This window comes from Chelon labrosus (assembly GCF_963514085.1).
Source record: "Chelon labrosus genome assembly, chromosome: 16".
NCBI classification, from domain to species: Eukaryota; Metazoa; Chordata; class Actinopteri; order Mugiliformes; family Mugilidae; genus Chelon; species Chelon labrosus.
Genome location: NC_140349.1, coordinates 9,702,490 through 9,719,435, shown reverse-complemented (window position 1 = coordinate 9,719,435; position 16,946 = coordinate 9,702,490). Strand labels below are relative to the sequence as shown.

At 41.2% G+C, this 16,946-nt stretch overlaps 3 protein-coding genes across 8 annotated transcripts; all 3 read right to left on the bottom strand.

Moving 5' to 3' along the window:
• Nucleotides 1–264: 264 nt before the first annotated feature.
• On the bottom strand, nt 265–4,823 carry dnajc8 (DnaJ (Hsp40) homolog, subfamily C, member 8). Its single transcript, XM_084563895.1, has 9 exons — nt 4,742–4,823; nt 4,130–4,231; nt 3,016–3,072; nt 2,845–2,911; nt 2,615–2,709; nt 2,431–2,502; nt 2,160–2,251; nt 1,946–2,021; nt 265–719 (listed from the first exon to the last, which is right to left on the bottom strand). Exons 1-9 carry the CDS (start codon nt 4,811–4,813, stop codon nt 600–602), a joined length of 753 nt encoding a protein of 250 aa, XP_084420021.1. The 5' UTR covers nt 4,814–4,823; the 3' UTR covers nt 265–599.
• An 857-nt stretch (nt 4,824–5,680) lies between these two features.
• On the bottom strand, nt 5,681–12,880 carry LOC311501146 (heterogeneous nuclear ribonucleoprotein R). 6 transcript variants are annotated; one of them, XM_084562827.1, is made up of 16 exons: nt 12,713–12,880; nt 11,920–12,080; nt 11,706–11,824; nt 11,482–11,589; nt 11,253–11,366; nt 10,940–11,116; nt 10,711–10,846; nt 10,395–10,600; nt 10,164–10,313; nt 9,966–10,087; nt 9,342–9,880; nt 7,178–7,586; nt 6,975–7,057; nt 6,576–6,635; nt 6,091–6,236; nt 5,734–5,937 (listed from the first exon to the last, which is right to left on the bottom strand). In XM_084562827.1, the coding sequence occupies exons 2-12, from the start codon at nt 12,074–12,076 to the stop codon at nt 7,552–7,554; spliced, it is 1,863 nt and encodes a 620-aa protein (XP_084418953.1). In that variant the 5' UTR covers nt 12,077–12,080; nt 12,713–12,880; the 3' UTR covers nt 5,734–5,937; nt 6,091–6,236; nt 6,576–6,635; nt 6,975–7,057; nt 7,178–7,551. The 6 variants fall into 6 exon arrangements, with proteins under 6 accessions (XP_084418949.1, XP_084418950.1, XP_084418952.1 ...); XM_084562824.1 differs by having other exon boundaries at nt 5,682–5,937; nt 6,576–7,057; XM_084562826.1 differs by having other exon boundaries at nt 5,730–5,937; nt 6,975–7,586.
• Nucleotides 12,881–13,302: 422 nt separating this feature from the next.
• Nucleotides 13,303–14,806, bottom strand: LOC311501148 (ATPase inhibitor, mitochondrial-like). The gene is made up of 3 exons (XM_084562829.1): nt 14,659–14,806; nt 13,724–13,836; nt 13,303–13,618 (listed from the first exon to the last, which is right to left on the bottom strand). The coding sequence occupies exons 1-3, from the start codon at nt 14,728–14,730 to the stop codon at nt 13,477–13,479; spliced, it is 327 nt and encodes a 108-aa protein (XP_084418955.1). The 5' UTR covers nt 14,731–14,806; the 3' UTR covers nt 13,303–13,476.
• Nucleotides 14,807–16,946: the final 2,140 nt, after the last annotated feature.

Below are 16,946 nucleotides of genomic sequence, written 5' to 3'. Positions count from 1 at the left end.
GCATTAATGGGGATATGATTACACTCAAAACAAAATGCTAAACATTTCTGTCTAGCTAGCTACTTGTCTTTCCAGAAATATTTTTTCTATTCTGACATCATATTTGGACATTTCGTGAGTATTTTTCAGGCTTGTAAAAGCTCTAGATCCTCAAACATTCATTTAGATATCCCATCTCCCAAACCCTACCCTGTCCTGTCCTGTCAGTACCTTGATACTCAACCATTCTGCAGATTTCACACTTCGTAAACCACAGCAGAGTAGGCTGGTTAAGACCAAGCTTTATTCAGTTTTAAAAAAAAAAGAGGAAAGAATCAGAAGCAAACATAACAATGAACCACATTTTTTCTCATCAGTGACAGAAGTGGAAGATGCATCATTTGTCTCTCTTGCACGAAACGGGTATGATCTCTGGCTCCAGATCACAAATATGTACATTAGAAAACCAGGTACAAAACTAAGTTTGTAAAGGATCGGGATGAGGAGGTCGTATCCTGATAACTGTGTGATGATTATGTTAACACAGCTGACTGCAGACAACAAGGTGAGGATACACATGACTGGGTTGTTTAAATCTAGTGAAGTCCCATTTTGCAGCATCATTCCCTCTGTTCCATCTTCACTTTAGGGGGTTTGAGGAAGGACCTGTTCTTCTTCTCCTTGGTCTTGCCTTTGGCCTGGAAGTTCCTCCAGCTGTCCACGCGCCCATCTCTCGTTTCCTGGCAAATGTGTTACAAATAAGAGATAATTTAGGAAATGCTGACAGCAAGGTCATCATCAGGTTTGCAAGTAAATACAAGGTTCCTAAACAATTTCTATTTCATAACTCCTTCCAGATTTTGATTTCCATTCATTAATACACAGGATAAGAGATTACAATCCCTTGTGCCAAGATCCCAAGCAAAACACATTTAGGCAGGCTCGCTGCTCTGCTCTGAGGCCATCTCTGCATATTTAGCTCTCTTGCGCTCATTAGCCTCCTCAACTCCATCTTCCCAATTCAATAACATAGACTACCTTCTCTGTTTCAAACCACAATAGCAGCCGGGTGCTAACTATCTGGACTGGGATAAGTAGCTACTCGTTTAAGTCGGCACTCATCTCCCAGGCTCCTCCTACCTTTAGCTGCTAAAGACTAACCCTACAACCTGTCAGAATAAAGCTAAGTGAATACACACAAGAACACAGTGGGCAGGCAGCATCCTGACCTAATCACTGGTTTTGGTTCTGAGGAGATGGCAGCACATCATACGTAGCCCCTATTATAAATCTAATCCTGCTAGCCTCCATGCTCCACAGCTCTCTTCACTTATTTTTCTCTGCCCTCTCACAGTTCACCCATTGTCCGTGCTTAGCCTGCAACACTGCCTCACTGCAGCTTACTGCTTCCTCTTTTTTTAATGTATCTCTACCACTATCACCTGTCTCTTTTCTAGTACTGACGCCTTGTTCCACAGAAGTTTCCCTACACACAGCCCTAGGCCTCCACGCCCTTGCTGTACGTTGCCTGCGATATCCCTATGCCTAAGGGCTGCCTGTGCTTGCTGTACTGCCTCGTTTGGATTCCACTTCCTCCCTGTTTTAACCGTGGGCGCTGCACTCCTAACCACTGGATCCATCAACGGAGTCATTTCCAGTCCAATGTCTAATGTTATTCCAACCTTTTGCACCGACGCGTCAATTAGAAACTTCTTTGACATTTCAGACCACATTTGAGCAGATGTTTGAATATGGTTTTAAAATGTATGTTACATACAGATTATGTACGACATGGTGTTGCCAAATAATTGCAAAAAGACTGTATCTTGTACAAATCCATTAAAACCAGCCCACACAGGTTCGATGGCCAGCATTTGACCATCTCTGCATTAGGCAAGAAATGTTCAGACAAGATGAATATTAAAAAAAAAAAAAAAAAAAAAAAATGAGACATGGACATGTGTACCTCAAAGTTTTTCTGCCATTCTCTCTCACGCTTTGCTTTCTCTGCCGCCTCGATTTCTTCCTCTCTTGCCCTTTTCCTGTTAAATTAAGAGAAATACAAGAAATACATGAGGGTGAATGGAAAATATTTCAAAACAAAACTAGGAAGTTTAAAATTAATGCAAATCAACATTACAGTCTTGCAGAACAACAACCAGATTGTAAATACGCTTTACCTCTCGTGCATGTCTTTTGCTTCCCTTTCCTTCCTCTTGATTTCAAGCTCTGCAAACAGCTTCATGGTCTGTTTATACACCGCTTGCTTGAACTGGAGAGAAAAGGAAAGAATAAAATATGTATGAGAACTTCATGGTGATGGACTTCACTGATATTTATATCAATGAGAACACAGCATCTATGATCATGACATGATATGACATCATGATATTTAACTCACTGTCAACATTGCCTCAGTACATACAGTATTTCTATATAATGTAGACTTACCATTTCAGGGTCATCTTCCTCCATATCCAGTGATTTCCCTTCCTTTTTCAGTTGTTTCTTTTTCTCCTTTACCTATTAAATAAAAATGAAAATTTCCAAACAAGTTAAGGTTAAAAGAGCTGAGTAACAGGGAGCAGAAATGCATGAAATGTTTCATTGGTAAGTTGAAATGGAGGTCACTCACCATATGCTCCACATATTCCTTTCCTGCATGAATCACATCTAAGGCTCTCTTCTTCTGTTCTGGATCCAGTAGGAGTTTGTATGCCTTGTCCACAGCTAGGATGCAATAAGAAATAAAGCATTGCTGAAGTGTGACTTTAAGCAGCAGTGCATCTGTTTTAACATTCATTCATGTGTTTAATGAGAAATTTACAAAATGCATTATTTTCAGATGTATATGTGAGTTTTTACCTTCGAAGGCTTTCTGTGATCTATCTGGGTCATCCTGATTTTTGTCTGGATGGACCAAAATGGACAACTGGACAGTTAAAGAGACCAGGAATTAAAAACTATCCACACCTCTGTCGAATTGAAGATAAAACCCCCAAAAGGCTCCCCTTCCCCCCCGTTTTCTTTGCTTACCGCCCGGAATCTTTTCTTCAGTTCGTCATCTGTTGCATCTGGATCAATCTGCAGCACCTGTTGAAAAGAAAGTGGTTTATACAACATCGGGCATCTTAACCAGAGTGTTAATTCATAAGATCACTAACATGCTGAAATATTTACAGTAAAAAAAACACTATTTTATAACATGTGTTAGCCCTGTGATATATTGGCAACCTGTACACGGTGTACCCCACCTCTCCCCTGCAACCCTCTAGAGGTTAAGCGGTAATGATATTGATAATGAATGGATGGCTGTATTAAGCTGCTGAGCACTTGCTTAGAATAAAAGAGGCAGTGGGATCATTACCTCTGTAACCTTAGTTTAGGGGGAACTGTGGTTACTAGTGGTTAGAGAAGCGGACTGTAGGGTAATTCAAATCCCCTCTACATCCATCGCTGAAGTGCCTTGAGCAAAGCACCTAACCCCTAAAACTGCTCCGCGTGTCTCGCATGTTTGCCCAATGCTTCAAGTTCAATTCAATTCAAACCCCCCAGGACAAGCACGAAGGCAACGGTGGTAAGGAAAAACTCCCTTTTAACAGGAAGAAACCTTGTGCAGAACCCAGCTCACGTGGACCCATCTGCCTAAGGCTGGGTTATAGGGGGTAGAGACAGAAAAAGAGAGAGACGAGAGAGCAGCAGATACATACATCTGACTAAAGCGTACATGTAGAATCTGATGATGATACAAATACAAGATATAGCTGATGATGTTACCTGACAGTTTGAGAATATAACTCATTCATTCTCCAGTTTGGAGAACGAGTGCAAATAGGTGGGTTAAACAGAACAAATTGTTCACATGTATATGTGTATCTACATGTACTTGAGTGATTCACAATAAGTTCAGCCAATGCTTTCAGCTTGTCTTGCTCAAACCAACTGTTTAAGTCATTTGTTAAGTAAACCAAACAATCGTTTCACAACTTCCCACATGTATTAGCTCATTTTATCACACTCCAATATATTTAATGTAGACTGTAATTTTGCTTTGTACACTTAGCATCTAAAAAAAACGAACAACAATGCAAATGCAACATTTAAGTAATTAATATGAAGTATATGTTGATTAAAAAAAAATAAAAAATACCTCAAAGGGGTTGAGATTGAAGTACGATGCTCCAGGTCTGAGCAGTCTGTCAATCTGCTGCTTGGAGGTCAACACAGAATCTCTCTTCTCAATCTGCTTCACCTGTCAAAAAACAAAAAGTACATAAAAACTCACCTGAAACTTCCTTGTCTAATAATATTTTCAATGGTAGTTTCTTTCTTTCTTTCTTTTATCGGTACAGCCATATGCAAGAATGAAACAGGATAAGAAGAAAGGATGTTTTAATCTCTTCTGGGAGTCTGGCCCCATTTAATTAACATAATATGACTGACAGACAGATTACAGCACCCGATTAAAAGAATAACCGACATTAAGCAGCTGTGCTTTTGGTTTAAGTGATCTGCTTTCACACTAGCTGAGAATAACAACGTAAAAGCGTAGACAATCCTCGCAAGTTTTGTGATAACACTACACTGAACACTGCTAACAGACGTCTCAGTGAACGTTAGCTTCTCGTCGTTAGCCAATGCTCACGTCTGCCAGGCCTCACAGGTGATAAACCTGAGAACCGTTCACAAGCCGGCTTCAGCCGATGTACAGAGAGCGACCGACGCTTTTAAAAAATATAATTTAACACAAGCTCTGTCGTACCTCCGTGTAAAAATTTTGAAATAACTCATCCGAGACAGTATGAACAGAAGGCTCTCCTCCGGCGGCCGCCATCTTCACACTGGTTTACATGTGACGTATCGACGTCACGTGACCACATATTAATTTAGCTTTCGATCATTTTTTTCTATTAGTTAAATTTATTAGTGGATCCATTTATAAAGTAAGTACTTATTTATATATGTATACAATTGTGTATGTATATTTACATTAAATTCTATTTAATAAGTAATAAATATTAAACATAAAATCTCAACGGCTGTAAAAAAAAAAAAAAAAAAAAAAAATATATATATATATATATATATCGCAGAGTTTGCAGATTCAAACCGAAATGTATGCGCCTTGCATTGCGATATTTTAAACGTTGTGCAAAGTCCGAGTTCGCACGTTTTTAATTTTAGCGTACCTTTATTTTGAAGACCGGAAGCAGTTCCTATAAAGAGTATTTACTTCCGCTTTGTACAGATGCCGCTACACCGGAGCGTTACGAACCGATTTAAATTTTCGGAACTGATTTTTTTTCACCTATCGTTTAATGTTTGTGCCACACTGGACATTTATTTAAACAATCCATTTAAAGGTTTTGAAACACAGATATAAACACGTGGTGCATCATACGAACCATCGCATTTATCTACTGGCAGGCTCTGCGGTTCTATCAGTGGGTCTGGAACTTTCCAAAGGAGCTCAACCCACACACTGTAGAAAACAGTCTGTGTCCCAACCTACTCAACGTCAATAAATACATTTCAATATGCCATACCTTACAAATTCGTTTTAGAGGAATTCCTGCAGGTTTGGACACCTCTGAACACCTGTAATCTCTCACAGTATTCACATAGAGCAAGATGGACAGAGGTTGATTTAACACCCATTTAACAGACAATTTGTCTGTTTGTCTGGTTTGTACTTTACTGTACTAAAAATTAGTAATAAACTCACTGATAAAGCAAAGGATGGCTTCCTGAGGGTCCACATTAATATAAAAGAAATTGCAAATATGCTCACACAAAGACTCATATTTATTTGGGCAATGACATACATTTGACAATCAAAAGCACAGATCATTTCCCCTTACATAAATAATTCTTTGCGATGGATATGGAAGCAGCAGGCTGCTAGATGGAGCTGTGGGTCATGTATTCATCAGCTGCATCCTCCTACTTATTTCTGACCTGAGTGCAAAACACATTGAACAGAGTTAATTTAACAACTCACAGCAAATGGAAAAGATCAATAAACTTACTGACATGTACATTTACTGACAGTAAGAAGTTGCTAAAATAGGAACTACAAGCAGATGACACTGATCCACAATTATGTCCCACCTCTAACTTCTCCTGAGCTGTCAGCAGGACAGCCAGCGGGTTCGCCCCTGGATGTTGGACCTTCGTGTTGTAGAGTTCATCCCAAGGGATGTGAATTCCTGTTCAGGGTCGGGCTCACACCTGGAGAACGCTGTCCTGACTCCGACCTAGAAAAATACCCAAACAGACAAAGACATGTAAACACCTGATCCGTTTCTAAAGATAGGCATGGCTGTTAAACACAGTGCAAGACCAGAATCAGATTACATTGTGTTTAGCATAATGCAAAATATGATGGTTTTATATATATATATCTATATATATATAGATATATATATATGTGTGTGTATCTGCAGTGTTGCAGAGTTTTATTCTGAAAAACCAACTTACTTGCTCTGAGAAGATTCAACAGAAAACTAGGACATCCAACATTATGCTTTAAAATACAACAAACCTAAGAACATGTTCGGTCTTTCTGAGCATTAGTTGATAATGAACAATCTTACCAATTAGTCCTTCCAATTCTGTGAACTCAATCACATGGATGGGGGCAGCTCCTTTACTGCCTGGTGACAAGAGGCAACATATAAAGACACAGTTCTGATATGAGAAGCTATTTAAAGGACACTCCAGCATTTGATGGCACTTTGATGCAAATCAAAAATGTGTCAACAAGCTTTCAGTTGCACTGTGGCCACTACATCCCAGTCTTACCTGTGAAATATAAATAAAGAGGCACATCTACTGCCATCATGTGGTGTTACAGGGTAAACACGTCAGTTTTGAGGCGCAGCCATTGTTCCAACATCAGCCAATTTCACAAATATTAAAACCAGTACCTCACTGCTATGTGAGCATATTTAAAAAGTAGCACCTTTATGCAGTGCCATCCTAGTAATTATTACCTTTCCAGCTCTGAAAATGGCCAATTAATGCAACGTCGGATAGACAATGGACCATTATTCGTGCTGGTGTGGAGCTGCTACCTCTAGTGGTGCAGAAGGGGAAAAGTCCATTTCATGTTTGTGCAGACAGCTGAGGTGATTTCAGTGCAGTAAGCCAAGGCAGGCAGCAGGTGCTCGCATGGTTTTAAATTTATAGCGCTTACCCAATCCATGACTGTCTGCCTTCTGGCCGTTTAATCCAGTTTAAAGAAAACTTCTTTTGGCCTTTGGTGAAAAGGAAATGGAAGCTATTCATTTGTCCCCTAAAGCCCTAGAACATGCAATGTGTCCAGTGATTCCCGAGTCAACTTTAGTGACTTGTCTTCATCATAGCCTGGAAAAGAAAAATCACACTCCTACCCAATAATAAAGCTTGATTCATAGGACAGTATATTAGTAAGGAAACAATAACAAAAAAAAAAAAAAGAACAATGTATAATTATGGCTAGTGTTTCGCCAGTGATTACAGTTAGCTACAGGAGGAGACAGTACTCTGTGCAAGGCTAGCTCACCCTTGAGTACCGTTCAGGTGAGTTCCTCATTCTAGTGGTGCCGCTCTCAATGCTTCTCCACCTAGGCAGGTTGGAATAAGAGGACAGACACATGAAACAAATACAATGATACCATGGTAGCAAGAGGCAGTAGCTAAAGAATTTTTCTACGGTAAAAACAAATTCTGACAGATGATCGCTTTTAAGAATTTTAACCCTTTGGATGGTCAGATCCTTGGTGTCGTCAAAAGGAGAGAAAGGATGGTTCAGATGATGTGCCGATTTTGAACTGGAGACAACTCATTGAACAAGTACAAATCCATTCCGAGTCAAATGTTGTGAGGGTGTCGATATCGGGACGTCTCATCATTATCCAAAACTGTTCTCGTCTTCAAAGTTTGTGTGAAGGTGTACAGAGTATAGGCTTCAGTAGAGCCCCGCCCTAGTAAACACCGTTTACATCAAAAAGATGTGAAGATTCAAATAATAATAATAAAAAGAATCAATTAAAAAACTACATCCCATACAAATATTCAGATAATGTTGACAGGTGTGAATTGGATTCCTTCTCCTGAGGAAATATAAACTATACACCTGTGCACACACTTTGACAGACAGGAACAATCTTGGTTAATGACAAGGAACCAAATTTACAGTTTGGTCCTTTAAATTGTTGTGGCGGTAACTTTCACAACAGGGGCTGTGTGCAGGAAATTACTGCAGTCTGACTGATCATGCACTGAAGAGTAAAAGGGTTAAAATCCTGTTTAGGCACTGAGTCATCCAGACAGCTCTCTTGTCGCGTGGTATGAATTCACAATTTCTGATTGTCCTTTGAGGGCAAAGAAATTTGAAAGGAAGATCTTCATCCAAATGTGAGAATTGAGGCTAAAAAATCAAATCAAGTACTGAAGCACAACACTGAATTTGAGTATCTGACAATTGACTGATGCTCAGCTGAGTTTTATTGAAACGGAACAAACGTAAAAGTTATAAATACAAAGAACATCAGAGAACAAACTGCTATGGCTCTTAAGGTAAGCCAAACCAAATTCTACTGGGCAACTTTAAAGAAAACATATGAAGTTATGGTATCAGTTTTAAAAAAACACAATTTGTCTATCTCTAGAAAGGCTAGGCATACACTTTGAACATTACAAAACGTGATTTTCTTCCTTCCTGTGGATTCCTTTCTCCACCATTGCAAAAAATGAAGTATGAAGCTCTAACCATATGCATTTATTTACAGGCAAGTCCCTAAGCAACTATGAGAAACCACAAATAAAGAGAGTACAAGAAGGAAAGGGGAGAAAGGGGGCATGGACAAAAACTTCCTGCAAGGCAATATTCATTATTTAATGTCCTCTCAGACTTTTGAGTATGAATGTCCACTTTTTTTTGTAAATGTTCATTGTTGGCTTTAAAAGAATCAGGAACAAAAAGTAACAATAAAAGTGTTTTTTTTTTGTGTGTGTTTTTAAAGACACATGTCCCAATGTAACCGTAGGAGTAAGAAATGATTCACCACAACGGTTACGTTCATTTCTTCAGCCAAAAGGCTTTCAGGCCAATCATCTCGAGCCAATTCTGGGGTCTGTCCATTTATTTTCTGAGATATATACAGATATTTTTTTTTTCGTGAGGGATGAAGAATAAAAAGTCAATCAAAAAATTGTGGCCAATCTCCTGTGTTTTTTTTTTTTTTTTCCTTTTTATTGTCGTTTTTCTCTTTTTTTGTTGCCACTTTGCCAAAATACCTTTTGGTGCATCTACTTCCACTGCTGCCCATAAGAATCCTGTGAAAACTCCATGGTGTCATTACTGTAACCATAGTTACCAGAATAGTCGGCCCCTTGCTGCAGGGGCTGCTGGGCGATGGGCTGGGACCCCCAGTTCTGTTGGTTGTTGGTCTGGCGGCGCTTGGAGTCAGGCTGGTTAAACACGTCTGCCTTCCTCTTTCCGCCGACGTTTCCCCCGCGATTGCCTCTGGCACCGCGAGGACCACGGCCCCTCTGAGGCTGGAAAGGGGCTCCCCGCCCGCCTCGGCCACCCCTCGGGCCACCCAGGGGCGGCCCTCGTTGGGCGTAGCCGCCACGGCCTCGTGCCGGCGGAGCTCCACGGGCCCTAGGTGGAGGAGGCCCTCCCCTGCTGGGACGAGTACCACGGCCCCTCATGCTGTACACGTCTTCGTAGCCGTAGTAAGGGTCTTCATAGCCACCACGGTAGTCATGATAGTCGTAGCCATAGTAGTCGTCATAGTAGTCGTCATAGCCATAGTAATCTGGTGGGTAGGCATAGCCCCCTCGGCCACCACGACCCCTGCCTCGGCCTGGTGGCGGCATGCGTGGAGGGGGGTAGTAGTAGTAGTCATCATACCTGCATTAAAGGACATGGTGTATTATACATTTGACTGATTACATGACAACAGGTTGAGCAGCTGACCCTCAAATGCCTAACTCACCCTGCGTTCCTGGTGGTCTGCCGCGCTGCTTGGCGCTCTTTCCTCTTCTTGTCAGGGGGCTTTGCCAACACAATCTCAATCTCCTCTCCTCCCAGCTCCTTACCATTCATCTCATCCATTGCCTAAACAAAACAATCCATTAACACACAGAATCTTCACGCATATAAAAATGCCTTGACCAAAACTTGAAGAACCCACCTTTACGGCAGCATCCCTGTCTTCAAAATGGACAAAGGCGTAGTCTTTCAACTTCTTCACTCGTTCTAGCTTTCCGAACTGAGAGAAGGTTTTTTCCAGGAGCTCTTCAGTCACTGCTGTGGCCAGCTTCCTTACAAAAAGCACCTTTACCTGTGACAGAAAAACAGGATGTTTGTTTCCCTGAAGAACAGAAGATGCTTGGTATGAGAAAGAGAGATGAGAAATACTAACCTTGGCCATGACCTCCGGGTCTGGTTCGGCAACAGGGTCTGCCCACTCCACAGTAACTGGGTTCCCCCACACTTTGACCTTGCCACTCATTAGGCGGCGGCGAGCCTGCGCTGCAGACTTGTGATCCTCGTACTCCAGGAAACAGAAGCCACGGTTCTTCTTCTTGTCGTCTGGTTGGTGGTACAAGATCACCTCTTGGAGACCCTCTGTAAGGTAAAGCAACAACACCTCTGACTACCAGAAACAGTTATCATGTGTATCATCTTGTTTTGACGAGTTTCTGAAACAAATCCATTCATGTGTACAGGAAACAAACCTGTGACTTTTCCAAAATCTTCCAATATACTTTCTCTTGTCTTGTTCTTTGGAATCGATCCAACAAACAGGCGATTGTTCGCAACAGATATACACACTCCCAAGTACTTGCCAGGGCGGATTTCATGGTTATCACACTGAAAATAAAACAGATTAACAAATCGGTGAAATTGATTATTGAAAAAAAAACAAAAAAACACCACCATATACCACCAAGTATTGCTACTTACAAGCTTCACAGCCTTTTGTGCATCGTCCTTATTGCAATATGTGATGAAGGCATAACCTCTGTTCTGGCCAGAGAGAGGATCCATCATTAACCTGAGGTCCCAGATGGGACCAGCAGACTCAAACAGCGGCACCAGCTCATCTTCATACAAATCCCTGGGGATTTTACCAACAAAAACCTGAAGAAGAAGAAGAAGAAGAAACATGTGGATGAGTGTAAAAATTTGTAAAACACTATTTATAATACTCAATTTTTAAAACATCATATTCTTCAACATCTCAACAGAGATATTTCATCCTTCTCCATCAATCTACCTCAGTTCCAATCCCTGGTTGTGAACCTATGTACACATCCTCAGGCGGGGGACCTCCATATTTTCTCTGGCCGGTAGTGACATCCAGAGTGTATCCTGTCCGCTCCAACAGCGCCTGAAAAAAAGACAAAAGCAAACATGAACTCACTTGCAATCTGCGAAGGCATGTTTACACGACAGTCACTGCGACATTATAAACCGAAGAACTCAGCCAAATTAACTTTGTTTACCTTTATTTTTGCCTCATCTGGGCCCTTGGTGGACTCTTGTACTTTGCTTCCTTGTTTTTCTCTCTGTCTGTAGGTCTTCATGACTCCACAAAGGAAAGCACTTTTATTCTACATTAAAAGAAAACAAAACAAATGAGATGTTGTCATGTGCCTCATACTAAATCAACACAACACCTCTCGGACGTAAAAAAGGAAAAAAAGGACGTAATCCATCACAAGGATACCTGTACGTGGGACAAGTCACTCTCTTTGAACTGCTGTAGCACCGTGAGCGCTCCCTCCTCGTTGAACTCTCGCAGCGCATCGATAGCCCTTTCATCCAGGTCAACATACGCCACTAAGCCTGTGGTTACAAGGTACGTTAACACATTTACTACTGCGACACAACGTGTTAAAAGTAATATTTTAAGAGCTTTTGGAGTCAAAACAACCACGCACCTGTCTGGAAGATGTTATCTAAGCTCTCAGCCACCTTCTGGGGCAGTCCAGCATCAAGGAGGGTCACATAGTTCTCTGTGTGTGTTGTTGTCACATCCATGGGCTCCTCATCCTCCTTTGCCGGGGCAGAACTACCGTTCACCTCAGCGGCAGCCATTCTTCTGTAACACAAAAATCAAGAAAATCAATTTTTGAATTATGATACTTTTTAAGGATCTTCCAACAAATACTAGAAATCTTTGAAACTCAACTTCAATTTAAACAATGCTGTTAAGTGGATATCTGATTTTTAGTTTGTTATCTATGTGACTTCACTACCAATACTGTTATTTTAATATTGATAAACTGCAGGCAGCAAGTTTAAATTAATAACTTACGTTACGGCAAATTACAATAATTACAATACAGTTTTTCTATTCTAATTAATGTGGAAATGTTTGTGTTGATATTTCGCACAACCCGATTACTTCAAGAAAGCACCTACAGCCACAGTCCCGCCCCCTTCACATGCAGCTTGCTAGCTAGCGATAAATACGTTATTATGTATTGAATTTAGCTTCACGCGCTTTTAAATTTCCCGCAAACTGTTAAAATTAGATCCGCTTTCGTTGCGGTTTCCGTAACAAGCCAGGGACCCACATATTTATGCATTTTTTGAGCCAGCGGAAATTATGGTTAGCTTTCGGCTAGCTAGCGAGCTTATAAACGAAGGCCTCGCCGTGCAGACGCACCTCTCACAAATCAAACACACACGCACCGTACAACGTGCAAACAGATAGTTAGCCAAACTTACCAGCCTAATTTGGAAAACTAACTGCGGTGCGTGCAAAAGTGTGAAACGATGAACTTGTCGGACGTACAAAAATGTCTAATACGATTAATACGTTTGAGTGTAACCCACGAGACAAATTTCCAGACAGCTACGGTCTCGTCGTCGGCTCGCCCGAACAACGCCACCGCTCCGCAAACATCGCGAGATGTGAAGGGGAAACTCGCGATTTGGGAAGGGTGTGTTCGTTTTGCAAAGCCAGGACCGGAGTCTTCGCAGTGTGCATCAGAAGAGTATGAGTTGTTTGGGAGACAGTTACTTTGCAAAATGGGACAAAGTAGCTTTAATTTACTACCTACAAATCTCGTGAGTTTATTAGGTCCCCCTGCTTAGTGGGTAAGCCACTCAACTACAGCGGGCTGCGCAGGCAATGAAAACGAGCGCTTTATCACAAACTATCCAACCATAGAGATTGAACTTTAACTGCCAGTTTTTTAGGCCAATGAAATCCAACATTTCTTGAGAAACTACACATTGGACCAACCTCTTAATTCCAGTAAACAAATTTCAAAGCAGCTGACAGTAAAGGAGAGGGGTAGGCAATGACTCACACATATTCTAAAGCTTTTATGGAATAACAATTAATCATTTTATTGTTTTTAGATGTCAGTATGAGCTCCCATATAGGACCCGCCTCAAGCAGAAAACCCTACATCTGCTAATCATTTACTTTTTAAAAAAAGATGGATGGCCCCTCAGGGAGATTCATGACAACCAGCTCCAAAGCTTCAATCATCATGCTTGAGCTTTCTGATTTTGCCCTTGTGGCGGTCGATCTCCTTCTGTAGGCGCTCAATCTCCTTTTTGTGGTGCTCAATTTCCTCCACATGATGCTTCCTCAGCGCTTCCATCTGCTCCTTCTCCTTCTGCCTGCAAGCAAAATCAAGAAAATCGGGTCACAGCGAAGAAGAAAACCACAGATACAGGCACAGGCTTCCAGCAGTGTGATTAAAAATGCATCGTCTCGCTTCTCACCTGAAGTACCGCTCCTCCTCTGCCGCTTCTCTCTTTCCAAATGCACCTCCTGCCTCCCTCACCGAGCCCCCACCGCCTCCACCTTTTCCTGCTCCCTTTCCCAGTTCACCAAGCTGGAACGCACAGAGGGAATATTTTATTATGTCCTAAAATAACTTCATACAAGTGCTTCTGCACAGGAGGAAATTTGGGAGCACTGCTTCAACTCATATGATGCCTGCTGTGAATGGCTCCTTAGGTCATTTCAGAGCATCTCTAGTGTGTAAAGGTGTAATTAAGGCAATCATGCACCATGATCTGAGCAAAGTGCGCCTGCAAACATAAACATAGACTCACTCCACAATATGGCCTGCACCTTTGGAATCACCTTTGCACAGGACATAAGTCTAGGGAGATCATCGCCATTTTTAAACAATCACTGATGAATATTTGCTTTTATAAGTCTTTATTTTTTTTTCCAAAGCATGGTTTACATCAATAGCTTTGTTTCAATGACTGGACTCCAGGTTTGACACATGGTATGGTTCACACAGATAATGACAAATTCACAGGTAAATGTAAACAATTTCAAAGGGTTTATTTACTTTTTCTTGCAACTTTATTTGCGCATTTTATAAAGTTAAAACATGATCAAGTGACATGTTTAATTTATCTATGATCAAACTGCTCATGTTAACAACAGATCAGCTGATTGCTGTCGTAAACTTAAGTCTTTTAGTGAGATATATGCCTGAGTTAAATGTTACATTGACAAATAGTAAAATATATATATAAAAAAAAAAAAATTATTCTCTGCGTTGTTTACATTGGGGCCATAAGATGTATGCTGCAGCCTTAGATTTAACGTGCTAGCTGGCTCCGTCCGGCTATCACTATTATGTTAGCAAGCTAATGCTAACGTGAAGAGCTGTCACCAATCATCCGCCACAGTTTACCTGATCAGATGCCATTCTAATCTGAGAGGCGATGCATCTCCTTAGGTTGGCTCTAAGAAGAAATCTTGCCATTGCTACTCAGGTGTTAACAAATGCAACCGCAACAGAAGAGGGAGAAAACTTCAGTGCCTTGTCTTCTTCGGCTCCTCCTACCGACCACAAAGTGCGGAAATTTGGCGTAAACGTCTCCATATGGGCGTGGAGGCTGCTGAATGTGTCACATGTCGGCTCTCTGCTGCCACCGCATGGCGAGGGGTGGGAACTGCAGCGGCTCTGTGCAGCGGCGGGAGATGCAGTGTAACGCTAATGTTGCACACACAGATTAGATGCAATTTTATAGCTAAACACGTTTGTATCTTCATTGCAAACGTGTTTTTTGACGGAGCTGCAGCATTGAACATTACCCATGTCAAATACATGGGTTTTAAAATTGCTTGCCTGTAGTTTTTTTGTTCAGCTAAACTGTTGTGCACTCTCTGAAAGCTCCTCTTTGTTACTGTGCTCTTTTAAGGCCACCCAATTTCACCGGAAGGAACCTTGAGAATTCATGCAATCTTTCTATTATTTGTTCAATATTTCCTATTTCTATGTTACCAAACACAGTATGTGTATGTGTGTATGAATGTTCCTCACAGTTACGTGATCTGTTTATTATTGGTTATATATGCTGCAATTTTGTCCAAACCGAGCTGACGCAGCCTTTCAGTTTTAAAACGAGAGTATTAATTCCCAACTTTTAAAAACATCGATTTCAGTTCAAGATCAAGATTGAATCCATTTACGCAGATAAGTGGGGGAAAAACATGCAAACTCCTATAATCAACGACAGATTTGTCGCTGCGTCTGATGCAGTTGTTTTCAAGTTTCTAAACAATACAAAAATATGTACAGGGACTACTCATCGCTGAAGAGCTGGGTGAAACACACTCGGTATTACAAAGGGAAGCTCTGCACAGTGAGGAGAGGTGGTGGGTGTTCAGTACAAATGAGTCATAATGGAGTCCCATTGATGAAGAGTCGCCCCCCCATCCTCTGTCTGACGGTGTTCATCCCAACACAGTGTAGTATGAGCTCACCATCACTGACACTGCCCATTCATTGTCTGAATCCGGCAGAGCTGAGGGTCAATGACCAAGTGTTGGCGTGGCGCTGTTTTGGTGACGTGCTACATCCTGTTAAGCTGTTTAGTTCCACGTTGACCCTGATTATGTGGAAGCGGCCTGGGAAAAGAAAAGCATGCAGACCTGTGCGACGTCCTTGGTTTGTAAAAATGGAGAAAGGAAATACAGAAATTGGATTTACGTAGAAAGACTTGTGTGCAACTTTGAGGTTGTGCAACGAAATAGGAACGGGGTCAATGACAAAACCCCTTTGCTTTTTTTTTTTCTTCAAAGCAAATGTTCCTTTTAACGTGATTTAAAGACAGATTTGGGGCAATGCATTTTCCACATCTGTGAGAAGAAAGAGAGGCAGTAACACCTCTGCAACAAATGGTGGCAGTGTGCACTCATATAGATTGAGAGCATCGCCTATCTGTTGCAATGAATATGGACTAATAAACCACTGTTAGTTAATTACTTAGTCATGGTTTCTTTATTCCGGAAATCTAATCAAGATTTTCTTCATCACAACAATTAAATTCAAAAACAAGTATTACACACAACAATTAAAACAGTCACAAATATTATAATATCATAAATTTAAGTCTTGAAGTCGCTCAGAGAAATGAAAGCCTTTAAACTTAAAGCTGTTTTCCAGCCTGTGCCAGGATTACGGTGCATATAAACAGAAACTAACATTAATATAAAACCAGTGCCATCCTCTCTTGTAATGGACTACGGAGAGTGCTGCTCTCGTTTTGTTCTAAATGAGGCTAGAAATTGAATTTCATACAGAGCACTGAATGCTGCAGCGCAGTAATCATTATTAGACAGAAGGCTCCAGTATTCTGCTGCATAACTCCGCTGTGACAAATGTAAGAAAACAAGTGGTTCAAGAAGATGGATGAGGGACGAATTAGTCTGATAATTTTCATGAAACAAGACGTAGATATCTTCAGTCTGAATGTAATGTAATAAGAAGGTACCCACGACGTTAAAACGCATCAGAACTTTGTGCTTTGGAGAAACTATCAGCCACTGCAGTGAAGCAAACTGAACTTTGTGGTGTGCTCTTGTGTGCGTCTGTGCGTTTTTTCTTTTTGTGCACGTTTCTCTACGGTCATATATGGACTTCCGGTCCAGAGGATGCACTGCAGCCAGTTACCTGAATCCTTTCAGCGCTGCTCA

Excerpts from the sequence above, each read along its gene's own strand:
- dnajc8 (XM_084563895.1), bottom strand. The coding sequence starts at position 4,813 with ATGGCGGCCGCCGGAGGAGAGCCTTCTGTTCATACTGTCTCGGATGAG. Across the intron at positions 2,912-3,015 it reads TGAAGAAAAGATTCCGGGCG|TTGTCCATTTTGGTCCATCC; the intron begins GTAAGCAAAGAA and ends TTAACTGTCCAG. Across the intron at positions 2,252-2,430 it reads AGGAAGATGACCCTGAAATG|TTCAAGCAAGCGGTGTATAA; the intron begins GTAAGTCTACAT and ends TTTTCTCTCCAG.
- LOC311501146 (XM_084562822.1), bottom strand. The coding sequence starts at position 12,076 with ATGGCTGCCGCTGAGGTGAACGGTAGTTCTGCCCCGGCAAAGGAGGAT. Across the intron at positions 11,367-11,481 it reads CAGATGAGGCAAAAATAAAG|GCGCTGTTGGAGCGGACAGG; the intron begins GTAAACAAAGTT and ends TCTTTTTTTCAG. Across the intron at positions 10,314-10,394 it reads ACCCGGAGGTCATGGCCAAG|GTAAAGGTGCTTTTTGTAAG; the intron begins GTTAGTATTTCT and ends TTTCTGTCACAG.
- LOC311501148 (XM_084562829.1), bottom strand. The coding sequence starts at position 14,730 with ATGGCAAGATTTCTTCTTAGAGCCAACCTAAGGAGATGCATCGCCTCT. Across the intron at positions 13,837-14,658 it reads TTAGAATGGCATCTGATCAG|CTTGGTGAACTGGGAAAGGG; the intron begins GTAAACTGTGGC and ends TGTGCGTTCCAG. Across the intron at positions 13,619-13,723 it reads GAGGAGGAGCGGTACTTCAG|GCAGAAGGAGAAGGAGCAGA; the intron begins GTGAGAAGCGAG and ends TTTTGCTTGCAG.